We start from the raw sequence: 21,105 nt of genomic DNA on the forward strand, positions 1-21,105 counted from the left end.
GACCGGCTGCGCCGCCCCGATGCACGCGGATAACAGTTCGAAAGCCTTCGAGCGGGAATGCGAGCAGATTATGCACCGCATGCGGTTGTTACTTTTGCACGGATGCGAGTGAAAGAGGGAGAGAGAGAGAGAGAGGTGAACGGGGATCCCTAGGGTCCCCGTATCTTTTAGTGCATGTTCCGCAGCCTGCATGCCTTGAATTTTCTACTTTCTATCTGTAGCATCGTGCATGACCGTTGGTTAACCGCCTAACTACGACTGTCTACTCTCTGTTTACTCGATCGACTCACTACTCTCTCCTACCTACCCTTCTCCGCTTTCGATCTGGACGGAGAGTGTTCTCACTACTCGGTCGATCTCCTTCGACGAAAGTTCACTTCGAATTGATAGGCTTTACTTTACGGTAAGGAATGGAGCTTTTTAACACTAGATCTACGGAACCCGTCAATTTAACACTAGGTTTACGGAAAGCGTCAAATTGACGCATATTGAATTTCACGCTTAAGAATTCACCGGTTCGTTATTTTCAGTCGGCCCTCAAACTTCCACGTGAAATCTCTGTAATATCAAATTTTTGAGAAGTAGATCTAATGGTTAAGAATACCGCGGTTCGTCGTCATTTTAACGCTTCAACTGCCGTGTCACACGAATTCGAGCGACGCCATTCTTTATGTAATCTTAAACATTAATTTTCTTGTTAGCGTACCGAAAGAACTGAATATTGTTGGATGTACGAGACATAAGAAAGATACTAGGACAATCGTCATAAAGAATCTTGACTTTTTCATTTCCGCTTTATTAACAAAACTGTTTCGAGTGCATAGAAGCTTTGATGCGTGTTTACTTGGCAGTCAAACTGTTAACACTAGGTTTACAGAACGCGTGAAATTGGCGCATATTGGATTTTAGAGATATTATTTTGTAAATGTTTACGCTTTTGATTGATGCGATCACACTGACATGTACCCCAATTACCTACTATCGAATCTCCAGTTTCCACAATAAATAAACGAGCATCAATTCTTTTAGGAATAATAGAATAGTGTACAAAAAATGCCCGTAAACCTAGTGGTAACTAATATCGAATCTTTTAAACATTACTTAGCAACAGTTTAAGTCGACTTTGACTCGTGAAAATATGCAAATACGCAACGCTTGAAGCTACAATCTCCGCGATTTATATAGACAAACAGCTTCCCAGAAACAATAAAACAAACCGTACAACAAACGACCGTAAATCTAGTGTTAAAACCGATTTCTTTTCCTGTATCTTTACTGAAACTCGCGGACTACTCCAGCAATTTCCATTACATCCAACGAACGTCAATCCTGATTCATAAGCTCAACGTACATGTAAATAACAAACATCTCGATGAAACTCGATAATTACGAAAGATCCGACAAACTCCTATCCCTCCAGACGTATCTCTAGAAACGTAAATAAAATCCAATCCCAATGACCACAGCCAAATTAAACAGTGCATAATTACAGGTAAACCTTAACCAGCCTCCACTTCGCAGGATCGATGTAACTCTCCAAAAGTTCCCCGGAACTCGCTCTCGAGGTTCAAGTGAAATCCTTCCGGAGATCATTTAGATTTAATTTCCCAAGTACGCGTCTCGCTGGAGGGGCAGCAATCAGGGAACTGCGAGCTGCTGTCCCTAAGATCCTCGTATCGGCGTGTTTTTCTTTTCCCTGGCGAGGGCGGAGGACTCGTCGCAAAAAGATCTCGAAGAAACCGTGGCGCCGGGCGTTAAACGAACCAAGTCGTAATCGGAATTGACGTTCGACTTCGGCGGGGACTCCCTTTCGCGCCCGGAGCTCCTCGGGAGCTCCGAGGACTCGGCGAACACGCCTAAGCAAACGTTCTCCTCCCGGCGAGGCTTTGAAGCCACGCTCGAGGAATGATCCTCGAGCGAACGCCCCCGGATCCGCTCGTCTTTTTGCCGAGCCGGTTTGATTGGCTCCTCCGGGGACGCTAATGGCCCGCGATAGACCTTGTTGCTGGAGTAATCTGCGGAATAATTCAGCGGATGCGGTCCTTTGCCGATACGCGCCTCTTAGGGCCCATCTATCGGAAGATACGAACTTGTCAGTTTCTTTATTTTATCCTTTTTTTTTGAACACTCAGGATGTCGTTGTAGGAATCGTTTAACGCTAGATTTACGGGACGTTTGACTTCGTCAACGTTGACTACCTCAGTTTGACTTATATTGAATTTGATGAGCATTTGTGGTAAATTTTTGGGTCTATTATTAACGCAATTATGCAAATATGTATCCTAATTGTCTACTCTTAGATCTTTAATTTCTGAGATCTAAATGGATGGATAACAATTTCTCTGAGAACAATAGAACAAATTGTACAGTAAATCTAGTATTGAAGGTTCGAAGAGGATCGCTAGTCGTTCTTTATTTTATCCTTTTTTTGTGAACACTCCGGATGTTATAGGAATCATTTAACGCTAGATTTACGGAACAAGACAGTTTGATTCTTATTGAATTCGATGAGCATTTGTGGTAAATTTTTGGGTCTATTATTAACGCAGTTATGCATCCTAATTGTCTACTCTTAGATCTTTCATTTCTGAAATCTGAATGGATGGATAACAATTTCTCTGAGAACAATAGAACAAACTGTACAGTGAATGTCAGTAAATCTAGTATTGAAGATTCAAAGAGGATAGTCGTTCTAGAGGTCAACTTTTAGAGGTTCAACGAGGATCGTTAACTCTCTAACTGGGAAAGACGAGTTAGGTTAAAGGAGACTCTTTCGGAGAAAGGTTGCAGTGATTTTACAATATTTTTGTTCGCTTGATTGGAGGTATGCACTGTTTATTGGAGCTGCGAGTATTGGGTTAGCATGTATCGTTAAAGAGAGGTAAATTTGATTTTCCATTTGGCATTCCGTTGGTCGATCCTCTTTTTTTTGGCTTCCGAAGTATTGGTATCAGTTACATTATATTGATGTTTTTTTTATCGCTGAAATTGTTTCGGATGGACTGTATTCGGTTTCAATTTGTTCATACTGCAGTCGAGAAGAATGTATGAAATAGTTTTTAATCGAGTCCGATTGTGCGCGTTCTTCTCTCTCCATTTTTTTCCCGTGAAACCATGCGAAGTTGTTTTTAATCGACTGAAATTCCGCACTTGCGCAAGCCCAGTTAACAGGTTAACAAGTGGATGACGTTTCTAAACCGGTATCGGAGTGTTACGAAGGAAATTCGGACAAGCATCCCCTATACAGCTCTCAAGCGAGAAATCAATCCAATAAAACATACGCGCGAAAAACCGCTTCGTATCGAAACATTACAAAATTTACACACGCGTCTCGAAACATCCGAAGGCTCCAAACGCGCCATCAAGAACACCATTCCATAGACCGCGGAATGCCAGCGATTAATTCCTCCCCCGGGCGTCCCAAAACTCCCGACACTCGTCGTCATGCGTGATCCCTCATCCCGTGTCAAACAACTCGCCCATACCAGCAACTAAATCACTACAACCACCACCACCACCACCACCACCACCAGCAGCATCTCACTACCACGAAACCACGACCTCACCGGTCACGATCACAAGCAACCACAAAAAAGAGAGGGAACCCGAAAGAAAGAAACAAAAGCAAACAAAGAAAGAAAGAAAGGAACGAAAAGAGAAAAAAAGCAGGCGAAGTAAAGTGAAAAAAAGAACAGAATTAAAAAAAAAAAAAGAAACTAGCATGTACCACGCGAACCTCGTCCGTGCACGTGTACCGATGCGATCACGCACCCCACTCACCCCGTTCTCGTCCGCGTCTCTGCTTCTCTGTTACAGAGTTCCTGCCCTCCTCCACCTCCGTAGACCTGTCGGGCACGGACTCGGCCCTGTATCCGTTCGACCCGCAGCAGGAGAGCTACCAGGAGCTCTGGTTACCGCCGACCAGTATGTACCCCTATTATCTGTTCCCCGGGGCCGCGCGCACCTCGTACTACGACCACGAGAGCACGTACGACGTCCAGGAGCCGGGGCAGAGGCGTCAGCACGGGCATCGTCATCAGCACGGCCGGCATCAGGAAGCACCGGAGTTGCCTGGCAGGCCCGGTGTCCTCGTGGTCGATGAATACGATCCTCGTGCCGATTACGAGAACCGGCATGAGGCTCGTCCCGGTACCGATAACGAGCACCGGACTGCGTACAGGGAGAAAGATACGGATGATGATCGGTCGATGGAGGGACCTGGGAGCTTCTATGATCGCGGCTCATCTTCCTCTTCTTCTTCTTCTTCTTCTTTCTCTTCTTCTTCTTCTTCTTCTTCTTCCTCTTCTTCTTCATCTTCTTCTTCTTCCACGTTGTCCAAGCATGATCGTGCCTCCAGCACAGTGCACCTGCAGCCAAGGCACTCCCAAAGCGAGCATGACGCGCACCTGCACCATCATCACCATCACCAGCACCACCACCACCAGCACAACCACCCTGCACCACCCGCACCACCGTCCGTCGCGACGTCGTCTTCGTCGTCGTCGTCTTCGTCTTCGTCGTCGTTGTCATCGTCGTCGTCGTCGTCGCCGCCGAGTTATCTGCCGGCCCGTCCAACGCCTACCGTGGACGAGGCGAGGCGAATCGAGAGGCCTGGCCTCGTGCACCGGAAGAAATTCGCACCAAGGCCCACCTACGAGCACCGGGCGATCTTCGATCGCGCCGACGACGACCTCGATGACCTCGAATTCAGGATCGGCGCGGTGCCAGTCGACCGGCTCTTCGATCTCCGCGAGGCCTTCGAAGGGTTCGTCGACCAAGGTTCGTACATCGGTGTCAAGGTGCGCACAGACACCATCGATCGCTGGCCGCGGCCATACCGCTCACGTTTACGGACCCGGGAATCGCAAGTCGTCGCGGCGGCTTTCGTTCTTCGCGGATCGTCGAATTCTCGTTGGAACTTTCGCTCGGATTGAAATTCTTCGGGCCAAGCCGAGCTTCGCGGTACCTTCGCTGATGATTGTTTGGCGAACGCATCTTGAAAGTTACGGTAACGTTCGGTGTGGGAGTAGACTTGGTACTAATGAGTTTGATGGTAACTTTGGATCATTCGACGAACGCAAAATCTTGTGAGTCTCGAAGACTCTACATACGAGAAAAACCTCACAAATCGGTAGTTTTCATTATAATTAGAGAAACAAAGTATTTCGATACCTTTACCATTTCCATGAAACAATCTCGAGACATCGCCGCAACTTTTTCTCTAAATCAATCTCTCGCAGAATAAACTGCAAGCTCATGATATTAATGAACCGCGATCCAGAAATTCGTATTCCATTATGGAATAGACTGCTGTTACCAACTTCACGCCGTAGATCCCAGTCACTGTTCGACCCGAAACATTAGTACAGATCTCGAGTTGCAAAAAGTAAAACCCCCATGAAACATTCATCGAGGTTTTCAAGCAACTGTGTTCCACTGAAGCAACCCTCGTTACGAGCTTATCGAGTCGTGAATCAATCATCGCGTCCGGACCTTCGGCGGCCGAATCGCCGCCGAATTTCGGGATAAATTATTAAGCCGGCAACTGGATGCTCCGCTCGCCACTGACGACTTGCCGTTCCGAACGCCGCGCGCGCCAATCTGGAGCCCGGACGAGTGGCAAGTTGCCCCTAAACAAAGTTTCCGTGGCCGTTCGTTACTCCCACCGTCGGAGGAACTTTTTTATCGGCGACTTGCCCGTGCGTAGCGGCGCGGCGGTTTCGGGGCGGGGACGATTAGCGGCGCTCAACTGTTGATCGACGAGAACTCGGAACTCCGAATCAACCCCTGGGAGGGCGGCGGGGCAGTTCGGCGGTTTCGACGCCGCGAAACAAGAACCGGCGACGGAAAGTTAAGCGGTTAATTACCAGTTATCGTTTCCCGGTGACACGCGCTTTCGCGGGTCCGCGATTCAGAACGCGGCGCAGTTGTTAACGTTTCAGGCGGTCTTCCGTCGTTTCGACGCCTTCGAACGATCTTGCCGATCACGGTGACGCTCTTGGAGAATCTCAAGCAATGATGGAAGATTCTAGAATTTGAACTTTCTATTGGAAAGTCTTGATTCTACTCTTGACAATTTGAATTTGATAATTATTTAACCCTTTGCACTCGGAAGTTTTTCACTAGAAATATTTGAAATCGATATTTTGTGAAACTCGACGAGAAATCGTACATTGAGGAACAAAGCTGTTTCGTTTGAGTATTTCTCAAAATGATGCGTTATGGGAAATTTAATAAATATCAAATTTTATAGTTTCACTGTACTAATCAAGTGGTGAGTCACCTCTCGAGTGCAAAGGGTTAATGTCTTGAGAGCTCATTTGAAAGTGAATTCAAAGGTAGTTGCAATTTTGTCTTCTAATTGAAGAATCTAAGTTTCTTAAGCTATCGGAGTGATTTTGAAGAGTAATGATTTGTTTGGAGTTTTTTGAGCTTAGTTAATGGAGGTTAATAAGGATGACCTATTTCGTCGCGATTGCTTGAGTTCTTCAAGACTGTTCCGCAACGGTTGCAAAGTCAGTTCGAAGATCCACGTAGATCTTTTCCCGCGCCTCTTCGCCGACTTCCCGCGGACAGAAGCGACGAGAGTCGGCGATTAGGCGCGGCAATTCTTTCCTCCATGCTCCGTTACGCTTGCTCGTTTACAGTGAAGGTCATCTCTCATCCGGACAACTCGACGAGCTTCGAGGTGATCGAGTCGCAGGTGGAGAACCCGCTGATCGACGCGAATCACAAGGATCTACTCGCGATGAAGCAGATTACTGTCCCCGGCGGCCATCATCACAAGACGCATCACAAGAAAAACCAAACGGACGATCACGACGGTGAGTGGCTCGATTTATATTACTAGAGAGAACTTCTTTCGACATTCGTCTATCGTTCGACTGAAATTAATCTGAGACTTCTCCTTTCTACTCTGATCCACTGGAATATTGTTTCTGATTCGACCCCTTGAACTCTAGAGATAACTCTGTCGCCGTTTGATTTAATTTAGCTCTAATATAGCTATATAGATTTAATATAATTATATTTGATTTAATAAATATTCGAATAAAGTAGCTCTATCCATTGATTATATTATTTTTATTCAGTGCATTAAATAACTTCGAGTGTACGAAATGTTCGAATTAAATGAAATTAGCTAGCTTTGGAATAATTAGAATAAAACCTTTTCAGTGTTGGAGAATTTTAATCGATGATCGAATCTTCGGTCTGTCATTCCTATAATTCTTATAAAAGTTTCAACACTTTTATAGTATGTATGTTTAATATCACTGACTCGAAACGGACAATAATCGAGGAAATGCTAAAAGGCTGGCGGGAGAAAGAATTCCAAGCGAGACCGTCAATTCGATATCATGAATACTCGCGAAATTCTGTTTCCATATAACGCGTCCCATCAACTATAGAAACCGTTCTCTCATCCTTGGGACTTCAGCGACGGTTTCCTTCCTCCGTGGAGTATCTTCCCGATGAATCTCATGCATTCATTCATATCCCGCGGAGTCAAAGTAGCTTCTAATTAGAACGCGACCCCGGAGTCTTCGGAAAGATGCGTCCACGCTGTGTCTGTCTTATCCGGTAACTGGATTTCACGGAAATGTTCGATACAATGAATATCCCCGTGCTAATTCCAATTAGTGTAAATTACATTATAACCATTAAAGTAAACAAGAAACTCTTTTATCGATTAAAAGGTTTCCTACGATCGAAATAAAACGCAAATATTTCCTTCGTGTAGAACAGGTGTTCCTGTGCATTCTGCGAATTGAACTGTGGAATGTTAATTGATGCGTTTTATATTGATCGGTGAGTGTAAAAAGATCCACGATCTAGTTTTTAATCATTTATTCGCGTTCCCCCGAAAATTGGTCGAGAACGAGGGCTGGATATCGAAATCCAGCGGGAACTTGCCACTTGCCGCGCGATTAAAGTTCGGAATCCGGCGGCGCGAGAAATAATACGCGGAGATACGAGCGGGACAGGAAATGAGGGGACCCCAGGACGAAATTAAATTAAACTTTCGCCGCGATAAGTCTTGGACCGCGGAGAAGACGCGATGTTCCGCGATATTGCGCGAGCCGCGATCGATTCCGCGCGCGGAACTTCTCTCAGACCGGAACCAGAAAAATTTACGAGGCACCGGCCTACCCGGCAACCAGAAGTCACGCGTAATTTAACCCTTGCGCGCCGTTCGAGTAAATTCCAGCTGAAATGTCAACATTTAAATTCTTCTAAACGCTTTTATCTCGTGCGAGTGTTTCATTTTCGAAATTAACAAACTTTTGTACTTGGACCTTCCTATGCGATTACTGTAGAACAATTTGCGTACTTCTGTGAAATTTATTTCAAATTTCTATAGATCAGTATATTATAATTTCTATATAGTTTGTGTGGCATTTCTGTGTTCTACAAGTTTTCTATGCAATTCCTAATTGCTACGCATTTTCTATGCAATTCTGAATTTCTACACTTTTTCTATGCAATTCCTAATTGTTACACATTTTTTATGCAACTCCCAATTTCTATACTTTTTCTATACGATTCCTAATTTCCACGCTTTCTATGCAATTCCGAATTGCTACACATTTCCTATGCAGTTCTTAATTTCTACACTTTTTCTATACAATTGCTAATTCCCATGCTTTCTATTCAATTCCTAATTCCCACGTTCTTCCTATACAATTTCCAATTCCCACGCTTTCTATTCAATTCCTAATTCCCACGTTTTTTCTATGCAATTTCCAATTCCCACGCATTTTCTATACAATTCCTAATTGCTACACATTTTGTATACAATTCTGAATTTCTACACATTTTCTATACAATTCCTAACTCCCACGTTTTTCCTGTACAATTTCCAATTCCCACACATCTATACAATTCCCAATTCCCCTACACCACATTTAAAATCTCCGTGCCTTTATAAACAACTACTCTCCATCTAATTTCACTCACTGACCCTTCAAAATCAGCTCTTCCATGGACAACCAAACTGTTCATCGTGAAGCTTTTGATACCCCAAGTTCCCGGCTGAGCGTCAGAAGATACGTTGATGGAATCACCGACAAAACACTCGCGTTAAATGGAACCGCGAGCTCGTTGGGTAATCCTAAAGGCAAAAGACGCAAAGGTAACCGAGATCCGGCGTTTCCAGCGGGCGAAACGAATACATATTTTTCCACGGACCGGCCCCTGTAATTCATGCCGCTTGATGGACGCGCGAGCTTCTACGCGTGAACAGGAACAGAACCGTGGTCAGCATTATTCCGGCCTGGCCGGTAAATATGCGCTGCTTTAGCGGCTGTAAATTCCTCGCGGACAGCGCGCGCCGCTCGCCATCGCGGAAAACATGGCCGCGCTAATTTTCCGTCGCGTTCGTCGATTAAAACTGTCTGTCCGACTGTTCATGCCTCAAAAGTGAACCTCTCCCGAAGGAAAATCTCTACGAAATGACGATTTCATTCTACACAAATGAATTTCAACGTTTTAATGAAACTGATCTTTTCCGTCGCGTTCGTCGATTAAAACTGTCTGTCCGACTGTTCATGCCTCAAAAGTGAACCTCTCCCGAAGGAAAATCTCTACGAAACGACGATATCATTCTACAAAAATGAATTTCAACGTTTTAATAAAACTGATCTTTTCCGTCGAGTGTAAACACTGTTCCTCCGCAAAGCAAAACACGGCCGGGCTAATTTTCCGTCGCGTTCGTCGATTAAAACTGTCTGTCCAACTGTTCATATCTCAAAAGTGAACCTCTTCCAAAGGAAAATCTCTACGAAATGACGATTTCATTCTACAAAAATGTATTTCAACGTTTTAATGAAACTGATCTTTTCCGTCGAGTGTAAACACCGTTCCTCCGCGAAGCTCGCGGAATTAATGAAATTCATTAACGAATTAAACTTATTCGACTGTCCGGAAGCAAATATTATATTAAAGGAGGACCAAGAAAGCTTTTAATCTAATAATCATACTATAGAGTAGTATGTATATATTTTATAAGACTCGGAAAAATTAACTCTTTCAGTTTTAATGAAATTAGTTGGTCTACCGGAGAGTTCTGTCCGACATCGTCTTAAATTCCTGAAGACGAGTGATTCTACGGAAATGTAATCCACAAATTACCATCACGCTGGAGAGATGATTAACCCCTTGGCGTACTATTTACTTTCACCAGTATGATCATGTACCATTTTACTATCAGTTTGGAATAAATGCAACAAAATTGTCCATTCTACTTTAAGTGGAAATTTGAAGATAATACAATGATAATAGCAAAATAGTTGTTTGCTTTGATCCGTGGGTAATAACATCGATTCTTGTTAAATTAACCCTCTGTAGGCTCGTGTGACTTTGAACTCACACATCAACATACCGAGTTAAATTGACGTACTTAATTTCTTATTGCAAACTCACAAACGACATTAAATAATTAACCAACTCAAACTTTTGTACACACAGGCGTTTACGTTCAACGTCATTGTAATTTTAAAGTCACAAAATATATTCGTTTCAATAAAATTGTTGAAACTATCGAGTACATTGTTAATTTGTGTTCATATACTGATATTTATTAATCTCATACTGCATCAATTTTGTTATAATCACGAAACAAAGTTCGGCCCATAGAGGGTTAATCTAGAAATCTTCATCGCGAGTCTCACTCGTTGCACGGCAAGGGGATGATAACGATGGAAACGATATCGTTCGATAAATACTAATGAACTTATTCATACTTCATTATTTTTCTCTGAAAAATGGATAGAACTTTCGGTGAACTTAATACGCGTTCCCGTTTCTCCTCGTTACCGCGTCGTTCGTTCTTCCCGTTGTTCGTCGACGCACGATAGAAGCGACGATAGCGATCGTTTAAGGGGGAACGCTTCGATCCGCCGTAACTGATGGATTTTTAACTGCATCAGAAACAGGTTTAGTCGCGAAGTGAATCGATACGGAGAGGAAACGCGGGGAATTTAGTTCGAGCTATCGCACGGAAGATGAACGAAAAAATTGTCCGGCGGGAAGACGGATGTGGGAGATCCGCGGGGCAGGAAGGCGCGCGGACCCTGTGCGGCAATGCGAACTATAACGCATCGAGAATTGATTGCGTCCGGATCGGGCCGGCGAGTAATTATCCTTGGTTATCCTTTAATCCGGCGATTACCCGCGTATCGATGTTCCGTCCGGTGATTGATTCGAGCGAAACGGATTCGTACGCTTCGTCGAGCATCGCGGCCCGATCGTGTTCGGGTATCCAGCGGACCGTTCGGAAGAAAGGCGGATGACTGATTTTTCTGATCGGGAATATCGCCGACGGCTATCCATTACGCTGACAAATTTATAATTCTAGCCGCTACGGGATCGCGGACTCAGCGATAAGGCTCGGGCTCCCTGTGCCCCGGGATAATTAAAAATCGAGTTTGCTTCGATCGCTGGAATTCGGGGTTGATGAATGTACATCTGTGTCGGAAATTGGATTTATTTTATAGCTGCGAAAATAGTGTCGAGATTTAACGATTTATCTTGTGGCGATTGAAAATTCGATTCGTGATTGTTGGAATTTGGGTTTGACGAATGTACATATGTGATTTTTTCGTGTCGGGAATTGGATTTATTTTATAGTTGCGAAAATAGTGTCGAGAGTAAATGATTTATCTTGTGGCGATTGAAAATTGGATTTGCGATTGTTGGAATTTGGATTTTGTAGACGTATATCTGTGATTTTGAGATGTCAGAAATTAGATTTATTTTATAGTTGCGAAAATAGTGTCGAGATTTAATGATTTATCTTGTGGCGATTGAAAATTCAATTCCTGATTGTTGGAATTTGGGTTTCGTAGATGTATATCTGTGATTTTGAGATGTCAGAAATTAGATTTATTTTATAGTTCCGAAAATAGTGTTGAGATTTAACGATTTTTCTTCTGGCGATTGAAAATTGGATTCGCGATTGTTGGAATTTGGGTTTGACAGATGTACATCTGTGATTTTTTGGTGTCGGAAATTGGATCTATCAGATTTTTCAAAATTAGATTCGAGATTGTTAGATTTTACAGTTGATAAATGTGACCCATACGATTTCCCGTCGCCCTAAATGACGTTTGCGAGGTACGAATACTGCATAATTCTATCCGGCGTCATAAATATTGAATTCTCCGTGGCCCGCGGAAAGGACGAAGTTCGTCGAACCAGAAAACTTTGCGCACAATGCCTCGCGCGGAAAGAATTCCGCGAGAATTATTCATCGCATCGTACACTGTGAAGTTCGCCGCATGGACAATAAATAATTTTTTCAGAATTCCTCTAAGCGGAAAAGAAGCTGTTATTCAAAGTTCGCGGCTCGGGCGGATATAACTCTCTCTCTCTCTCTCTCCGCCCTCTGGTAATTCCAGCGTTAATTTTTAATTTGTGGTTTAAGTGCGCATGCATAATGAGCACGTAACTCGTTCTTCCTCTAGCGAACTGTTACCGTATTTATTTATTTAAAGTAACAAAGTTCCTGCGCGGACGCATTTCATAAACCCGTTGCGCTAACGAACGCGTTCCCGAGTGATAATGCGGGACAAAGGGAAAAGGGATAATCGCATCGGAACGAAACACGCGGGACACAGCGAAACGGAACGAGCGGAGATTCTTCGGGAAAAGACAACTCTGAATTCTATCTTCCATCTAAAGTAACGAAGAAAAAAATATTATCTTCCGCGAACTCTTATTAAAATACACTCCATCCGGATTACACGAAATATCCCGTGACAAGTAAGTCAACGACTAATTAAGTTAACAGGTTTACCATTTATAAATGCTCCAGTTAATAGAATTTGTTGCGCGACTGCGAGGTGCGGGAGGTCACCCGGAGAATTTATTTCTGTAATTCATTTACCCTATCTTCGTGGCCGTCTTCGCTGATCCCGATCCCAGGTTAGATGTAATCAAGCCGTCTTTCAGCGGCGCGACGGACGAGCGCGCATTTCCCTCCGCTTGTCGCGCCTCTAATTAAAATTCGTTCGGCCGCTTATTCGCTCGTTCCTCCGTGAACCAGCCCGGTAACCTAACGAGTCGCTATTTTCTACGGTTCGAGAGTCGAACTCTCGACGGGCCCCGGACGCGCTGGAATTTCGCATTCATATATTCAATTTCGCCGGCGCGGCCTGCCCGGCCCGGAAGCTCGTTCCGTTCGAACGCCGGAGGATCTCGAACGGAGAACGAACCTTTCCGGCCGACGCGTTTCGACGGATTTTTCCACGGGAAACTAACTTGCTCGCCGATATACGACAAACACGCAGAAATTATCTCGGACTCGCTCAGCTGCGGCGGGCTGCTGAATTTGATTGAAAGTTCGCGAATCGTGCGATAAGGGGTTTTCGCGTTTGTAAAGAGAATATTGTAGAGATGTGGATTATTCGAATCTCTTAATTGCGAGGGGTTATTGATCGACTAATTAATTCAACCCTTCGCAGACGAAGATTCTTTAATATACAAAATCTGTAGATTCTATCAAATTACACATCGTAGGCGTAAACAATAGAGAATAAGGAATATATACTAATTTCTCTTAATCGTCTGGGGTTATTGATCGCCTAATTAATTCAACCCTTTGCAGACGAAGATTTTTTAACATATACAAAATCTGTAGATTCTATCAAATTACACTGTATGCGTAAACAATAGAGAATAAGGAATATACAATTCCTTGTTTGAACAGCTAAATCATTCGTTTGCAAGTATTCCGAAAATGAACGTTTGATCTCAGCCAAACGTCGACATCCGTCCGCAAAAGATTAACAGCTCAACACGTTGAAATTCTGAATCTCCGAACGCTCAAGATTCCAAGTATCCCAAATTCTCAAACTTCACAGCATTCCCAAAAACAAGAGCACAGAACATTCCACAGAAGAAACTCAATAAAAAATCCCGAGACGACGAATGTAACACGTTCGAGGAACTATTCCTATTTAATCGATATCATCGGCGGTCGTTAAAGTTCGGCCATTTTCCTCCCACTGCGGATCAGTCCGCATAAGGCACAGGATCTTACCTCTCGCAGCAATACCATTACTATTATTCTAATCACTCAATTTGTATTCTAATCACTCTCGATGTTCGGGCCGGCGGTTCTATTAATTACCCGGGCTCAACGACAAGCAGGTTTAACAATTTCACCGGTTGATAAATGGCCGGGATAAAACGGTCCCGCGGATGTACGCGCGCACGGTCGTGTGTACACACACGCATATATTTTTCACGCGGTTTGCTCTCTCGACGCCGGAGAGCGGCGACACGAGGCGAGCGAGAGGTGAAAGGGAAAGAGAGCATCGGAGAGAAACGGAGATATACACGTGGATAGGCGCAAAATCGTTGCTCGTTATCGGCGGAGTTAAACAAACGGGTCACCGTAATTATAACTCACACCGGTGCCGCGCATCTAGGTCCGGGCATGCGCTCGCGGGCGGTGCACCTGCGAGAGTGCACGTTCGAGTGTGTATCGTCAAAAGTGCGCCCCTATCGATTTCGGATATACATATATAAAGTAAAATCGCGCGCGGTCTGCCCTACATTTTTCCGTTCCCCCGCGGGACGCCTGACCGGCGGCCGCGATCGAGACGCGGAGAATGGCTCGATCGCGGAGATCGCCTCTTGTTGATCGCGCTCTCGGGGTGAAGGTTCACCCTTTTAACTGTAGGAAAGAGAAACCGAAACGATGGGGCGTTGGGGATTCGGAGGATGAAAGAAGTGACACAGTCTACGGTTTCTCAATCTAATAACTCAATTTCTAAATGTACAATGAATATGCCGGTTGGTCGGTGTACAATATATATTCAACTCTTGGAAAGTAGACGTTAGTTATAGTTATACGGTTGAATATTTTGTTGAATATTTTATTTAAAGTTGTTGAAAGTTTAGCATCGTATTCTTCAAAGAGATAATAATCTAAAGCAGCGTTGCAATTTGTGAGCCAGAATTTTCCAATCTAGTCACATTTCATTAACCCTTTGCACTCGGATGTTTCTTAGAAATATTTAACATTTCTTTACGAGACGAAGACGATGTTCTATGAGATTAATTAGAAGAGAAATCACCGGTACATTGAGGAACGAAGCTGTTTTATACTAACGTTTCACGTATCGAGGCATTATACAAAGTTTAACATTAAATATCACATTCTGTAGTTTTTAAAGGGTTAATAATAAATGCCACACTTTGCAATGTTGCTGCGTCAAATCAATTGCCAAGCCGCGTCCAAGTTTCTCAGTAGAAATATTTGGACATTTTCTGATGAAATATAGGCGACACTGTTTGAAACCAATTTAACGATAATTCACAGATAAATTAACGAAGCTATTTTATTTAAATATCTCACATTGCAAAATACAGTTTCAATTTAAAATACTGAATACTCAACTTCATAGATTTTCTGTGTCAAATCAAGTGGTGACAGAGTCACCTCTCGAGTGCAACGGATTAATTACAACATTCTATTAGATTCAAAGGAAAAAGTATGCCCAACCAACGTATCATCGAAACCGCCAAAAATCCAGTTAGCGAGTGTTCGTTCACACCTCTGAACAGATAGAAGATCAAACAATTACGCATAATACCGAAATTCCGTTCGCATTAATACGCAGCTCGCCGGCCGGCCGTTTACATTGATCACGTCGCTATCCGCGAACAATCTTCTACGTTCATCCCTAAACCCGCAATAACGAACAATTTACCGTCGAACAATTTCTCCTGACCGTTCCCGGTTTTTAATTAAAAGATTACAAAGGACAATTTATCCGGGCTTAATCGAACCGGATCGCGCGTGCGCGCACAAGAACGCCGCGCGCCAGGAATATAAGATACCCGGGGATTACCGAACCGGCTCGTTCCGTCGCAGACGGTTTATCTGGTAACCGTGACCTATCGGAGGGACCGGGGCCTCCGTCGGCGGACGGCAAGGAGCGCGGAACGTGTCGGTGCATAAGCCGGGTCGTCGGCGCAATCGCCGTTACCGCGGCGAAAGAATAATCCCTCCCGGCTCGTAATTAAACCCGGGCTTCGTTAACGACGAAACAATTTCAAAAAGACAAGCGCGACGGTTCGAGTACCCGGTCGCGTTCCCGTCGAAATCGGACAGCTTATGGACAACTGCGTCGTTCTGCATCGGAATCTGTACGAAAACATGCGCGACACTCGAGGGGGAAAGTTCAATCGCGCGCAACGAGAAAAACGAGATTCGTTTCGAGGCAGGTCAACTTTCAAGTCCCGGGGTCAACGTGTATCAAGCTTCTCACAGCTTTCTGTAATTCGGGTGTAATTTAACGTACGTTCTCTGGGTGTTTCTCGAACCAATCGCATTCTCATTTCCTTTTTGCGGTGTTTTGTTCGGTATCTGTTTCGATTTAGTCTTGTACTGTTAGGAGTATTTGAGATTTGAGGGGTTAGAATGTTGTTCCTAGTTTTCTAATACTAGATTCAAGGATGTTTGTTATAATTTGTTCTATTATTACTAGGAAACTACGAGTTTGTTTATATATCGCGAGAATTGTAGCTTCAAAATCAGTGTTGCTATTCGCATGATTGCACGAATCGGAGTCGACTTAAGTTAATAATGTTTAGAAAATTCAATATACATATTCACAGCTTCCGGGAGTCTAACGTTAACCCTTTGCACTCGAAAGTTTTTCACTGGAAACATTCCACATTTTTCGACGAGACATAGACGACATTGTTCGAAACTAATTTAACGATAACGCGACAAAGCTAATTTATTTAAATATTCCCTATAGCAATACAAAGTTCAATTTAAAACACTAAATATTCAACTTCATAGTTTTGCTGTATCAAATCAAGTGGTGACTGAGAGTCACCTCTCGAGTGCAAAGGGTTAATAATATTTGTACAGATAAATCGAGAATCGCAGGAGTAAAGGAAGATTCGTTGTATCATACTAATTCTATTGAAAGTTCTTCGATTTTCACGCGATAAATGATCTGCTTATTGCGCACCGCCGCGAGACGAACGGAAAACGTGTGCCAAATGGTTTCGTTCGGTGTTTCCGGTCGGCACGCGGTGCAATTAGCACGAGTACGTCTTCTTTACGTCCCGCGGAACCGACGGAACGTTCGAACATTCCGGTCGATGAACTGGTATTCGAGTTTTTGGGAGAACCCGTTCCGTTCGACGATCTATTTCGCTCATTATTCGTTTCGTTTCTGGTGTTCTTCGGCTGTTCCCGGGGCGCATTCGATGCTAGGCTCTCCCGAGGACGCGTGAATCGGCTCGCGGTCTCGTGTTTCGTTTAATTAACGCGAAAGTGGGTTGAGAGAGTATGACTCCGCTCGCCGCGTTAATAATAATAATCCCGAGCCTCTTTAATCACCCCTGTTCCGTTGAATACTTTCCCGCGCTCCCGCCTCCATTACCCGGAAAAACGAATTTAATTGGGTCAGGGGGGACGAAACTAGGGTGGAACAGTTTTTTTCCCTCGATCCTTCGTCTGCGAATCGTTAACATCTTTTTCAGTTGAGCCATGTGTCCACGTGTTTCGATGATCGAGTGTGGATCAGATTTGCGATGGAATTTCTGGCTTATTGTATCGAAGAGCGTAATTTCCATTCACACATTGGAAAGCTTGTCATTTTGCAAGACGAAGCTTTGATATTCAAATATCATCATTTAACACTAGAACTATTAGACGAGTCAAAATAACCAATTTCAAGATTCCCCTTCCGCCATTGTTAACACTTAGCCAACCAAATGGGAAGATCTCCCACTTTTCACTTAGCAACGTATTGCCTTTCATTCTGTTTATATTTCCCTTTGTTATTTAGTAAGTCTTGAAGTGGGATTATTTGCAATTCATCAAATACAGTTCTTGTTTTTACAAGACACGGTTTCTAACCGGATTAATTGAATGAGTTCAATGGATGATAATGGGGGAGGTTGTAGTTATAATAATATAAATGCTTTAATAATAATACAAAGATGCTTTCGTAAGACATTTCAAAGTAAATGCATTTCTGCAAGTGCAACAGTAGGAAGCTCTCCGAATCTCAAGAAATCTGCTTTCCTAATTCTCATAAATTATAAACAACTCAATCTTATTACTCGGTAGTTTTATTAAACATCTTCAGATTCTATTGAAGCCAGTTCAAGATCCCTAGTATAGACGTTTATTTAAAACGATGTGAATTTCTATATATTTTTCCGTTGTCAACACAAATTTCGTTTTTTTTTCAATATCTCTTTTTTTTTCTCGCGTTTATCCAAAACAACGCATACACGCACGCTACACCCATACATATGCACGCACATCCATGAAATTTACATCAATATTAACCTACACGTCTACACTGGGTAACTTTCTATAGCTTCACGGAGAAGAATATTTCACAATAACCTTTCATTAATCTGATCCAATCGAACAACCTCTTTTAATCCTCTCTTCCCAATTCTCACATGCATCAGAAACAAACAAACAAACTTCTCCACAGCAAACCAATCATCTCATCCCCCATTTCCTCGACGATTAACAATCCCATCCATCCCAACCATTCGCAATCCACATAACGCCTACAGAAACCCGAGAATCAGCTTAGAGCGATCTCCATTACCTCCTCTCTCATCGAAAACAACGAAACACGCGGTGAAATACACTAAGGTCATCGACGCAGCCGTAAAAATAATTTCCCCCCTACATCAGCGAACAGTTTATTTCCCATTTGTATCTTCTTCCGCGTGTTAGGCAGCGTCGGTTCACGGGTCGACGGCGAATTTACGATCGGGTCCGCTCGTCAGAAACTATCGTCGACCGTTCCGTTTCCTCGGAAATGCCGTTCGTCTTCCATTCGCGCGGCTTCCGCGACCCCGTGACCCGACCGGCGATCGCAGGCGACCGACTGCTTAATTATCCGATTAACTCGAAACACGCGAAATTGAAATCGCGATCGTCGGTCCCCGCGTCACGGGTCGGCGTCCGTATCGGCGGGTTTTCCGCTCGTTTTTCCTCCGTTATTTTCCCCGTTTATTAGCGGCCGCCGCGGTAATTGGCCGAGTAACGCGGAATATCCATTACAATCTCGCGCCCCGCGCGGATACACGCCGGGCCGGACCGCAGGATATACAATTACCGCGCGCAAGGATCGATTCACTTCTGACGCTGCGAGCGCCGTCGATCCAAGTCGAGCGCGAGACTCTCGGGTGAAAAAAGGGGCTATAATCCTCGGCGCTTCGGAAAGGATTCGCGGAAGTCTATTGTCTTCGTGGACTCGTTTGATTAACATGTTGAATGCCATGGGGTATTTCTGTATTATAAATAGTGCTAACTAATGTGGTGACATTCAGCTAGATGCAATAATAACAATGCAATTCAATCAAATTATTAGTATTATATTTTTTCCATTTCAAGTATTTGGGACCATGAAATCGTGCGGCCAAATCGAATTATTATAGTTTACTGAATTAAACCATGATTATTTGAAAATATTTCTGTATTATAAATAGTGCTAACTAATGTGGTGACGTTCAGATGAACCTGCAATAACAATGCAATTCAATCAAATGATTTAATATTACATTTTTTCCATTTCAAGTATTTTGTACCTTTAAATCTTGCGGCATTCAACGTGTTAATCCCAATTTTGTATCGACCGTTGAAGTTTGGATCCTTTCGACTGATTGTACGTATCTGATTTACCTTCTCATTTCGGTTTTAATATTCAGCTTGTCATTCTTTTGTCTAGTAATGTGGAAATTAACCATTTAACCTCTTACTCTACTTACTGTATTAATAAATTATAGTAATTCGATTTGGTGATTTACCAGTGACCCCCATAACATCCACGTGTCAAAGTTCCTATAAACTGAAACTAATAACAAAACGATAACGTCTAGGATTTGAACCTCCAAGCTCTTTCAAACCTCGAATCCCCAATACACACATCCTCTCATCGAGTCGTCTACAAATTCTTCGAATCTCAGCGATCCAACTAGTGCGCCGCGAAACGGCTGCATGTTTGTTCAATCGGAGTTCCACTCGATCGTTCCGTGAAAGGGAGAAAGGTATCGGCTGCAGATTGATATCCCAGTGCCCGTAATAATTCACTCGGGGCGCGGAATCGATGACGAAAGATTCCCGGAAGGACACGCTCGTTTTTATCCGTGATAGGGAACGATTTCCCTCGTTCGCGAGTCTAACGATCCCCGTCGAGTTTCTGCGTCCGTGCAGCTGCGTCGCAGGGGAGGTTCGGTGGCTGCCTTGGCCCAGATCTATCCTGATAGGAGGGCGGCAACGGCATCGATCTCGAGAGGGGCCAGACGGACACCGGTTCCAATTACCGCCGGTTCGAATTGGCCGTGTTTCTCCGGCCAACTCGAGGAATCTGTCTACGATCGAGTCAAGGAACCGCCCAACTGGCGTACCCACGGATCCGGCGATTGATATTCCTACGTTCGAGGATCCTATTCGGCGATCCTTTGTTGCATCCCCGAGGCTTCTCCCAATGTGTTGCTAACACGATACTGACAAACTCCTTAGTCAACGTTCGAGTTACACGGATTCTTATCGATGATATTCGACTCGGCGCATTTAGAATTTCTAACTAATTAACCCTCTGCGGTCCGGAGTGCTCTTGGTTTCTCACTTTGAGGTTCGACGTTAGTTCATTCGATTATAGCTTGACGCTAGATTTACGGAACCCGTCAATTCGACGGATACTGAACTTTTTAAATGTTATTTAGTAGTAGTTCGAGTTGATTTCGATTCGCGCAATTACACGAATACGCATTGCAATGCTCTAGTTTTGAAGCTATAATTTTCTTGATTTATATAGACGAACGCGTAGTTTTCTGAGAACAATGGAATAAAGTGTAGAATAAACCTCCGTAAATCTAGTGTTAATATGACGCTGTATTTATTTATTCAAGAATATTTGGGAATCATCGAAAGGTTACCTTTAAATGGTGCAATTGTGATACTACGAATAAATATAGAAAAAATTTTTAAAACCGGTAGAGGTTGCAATAGATGCTTAAAAAATAGAGAAAAGGAAGCTATACACTGATCTCTTGCTATTCAAGTAATTAAGTCATTCGTTTGCAACCTAGTATTACAAAGAT

The 21,105-nt window shown here is 43.6% G+C and overlaps 1 protein-coding gene across 3 annotated transcripts in view; it reads left to right on the forward strand.

The window, feature by feature from the left end:
• Window positions 1-21,105, forward strand: part of Gfrl (Glial cell line-derived neurotrophic family receptor-like) — a 440,074-nt gene that overhangs the window by 326,909 nt on the left and 92,060 nt on the right. For 2 of the 3 annotated variants that reach the window (XM_076374198.1, XM_076374199.1), the window contains exon 6: window positions 6,648-6,824. In XM_076374198.1, coding sequence (XP_076230313.1) covers window positions 6,648-6,824 — 177 coding nt within the window. Of the gene's footprint in view, window positions 1-3,816; window positions 4,780-6,647; window positions 6,825-21,105 lie in introns of all 3 variants that reach the window. The other variant, XM_076374200.1, reaches the window with a different exon arrangement.

Source organism: Nomia melanderi, chromosome 2 (assembly GCF_051020985.1).
Source record: "Nomia melanderi isolate GNS246 chromosome 2, iyNomMela1, whole genome shotgun sequence".
NCBI classification, from domain to species: domain Eukaryota; kingdom Metazoa; phylum Arthropoda; class Insecta; order Hymenoptera; family Halictidae; genus Nomia; species Nomia melanderi.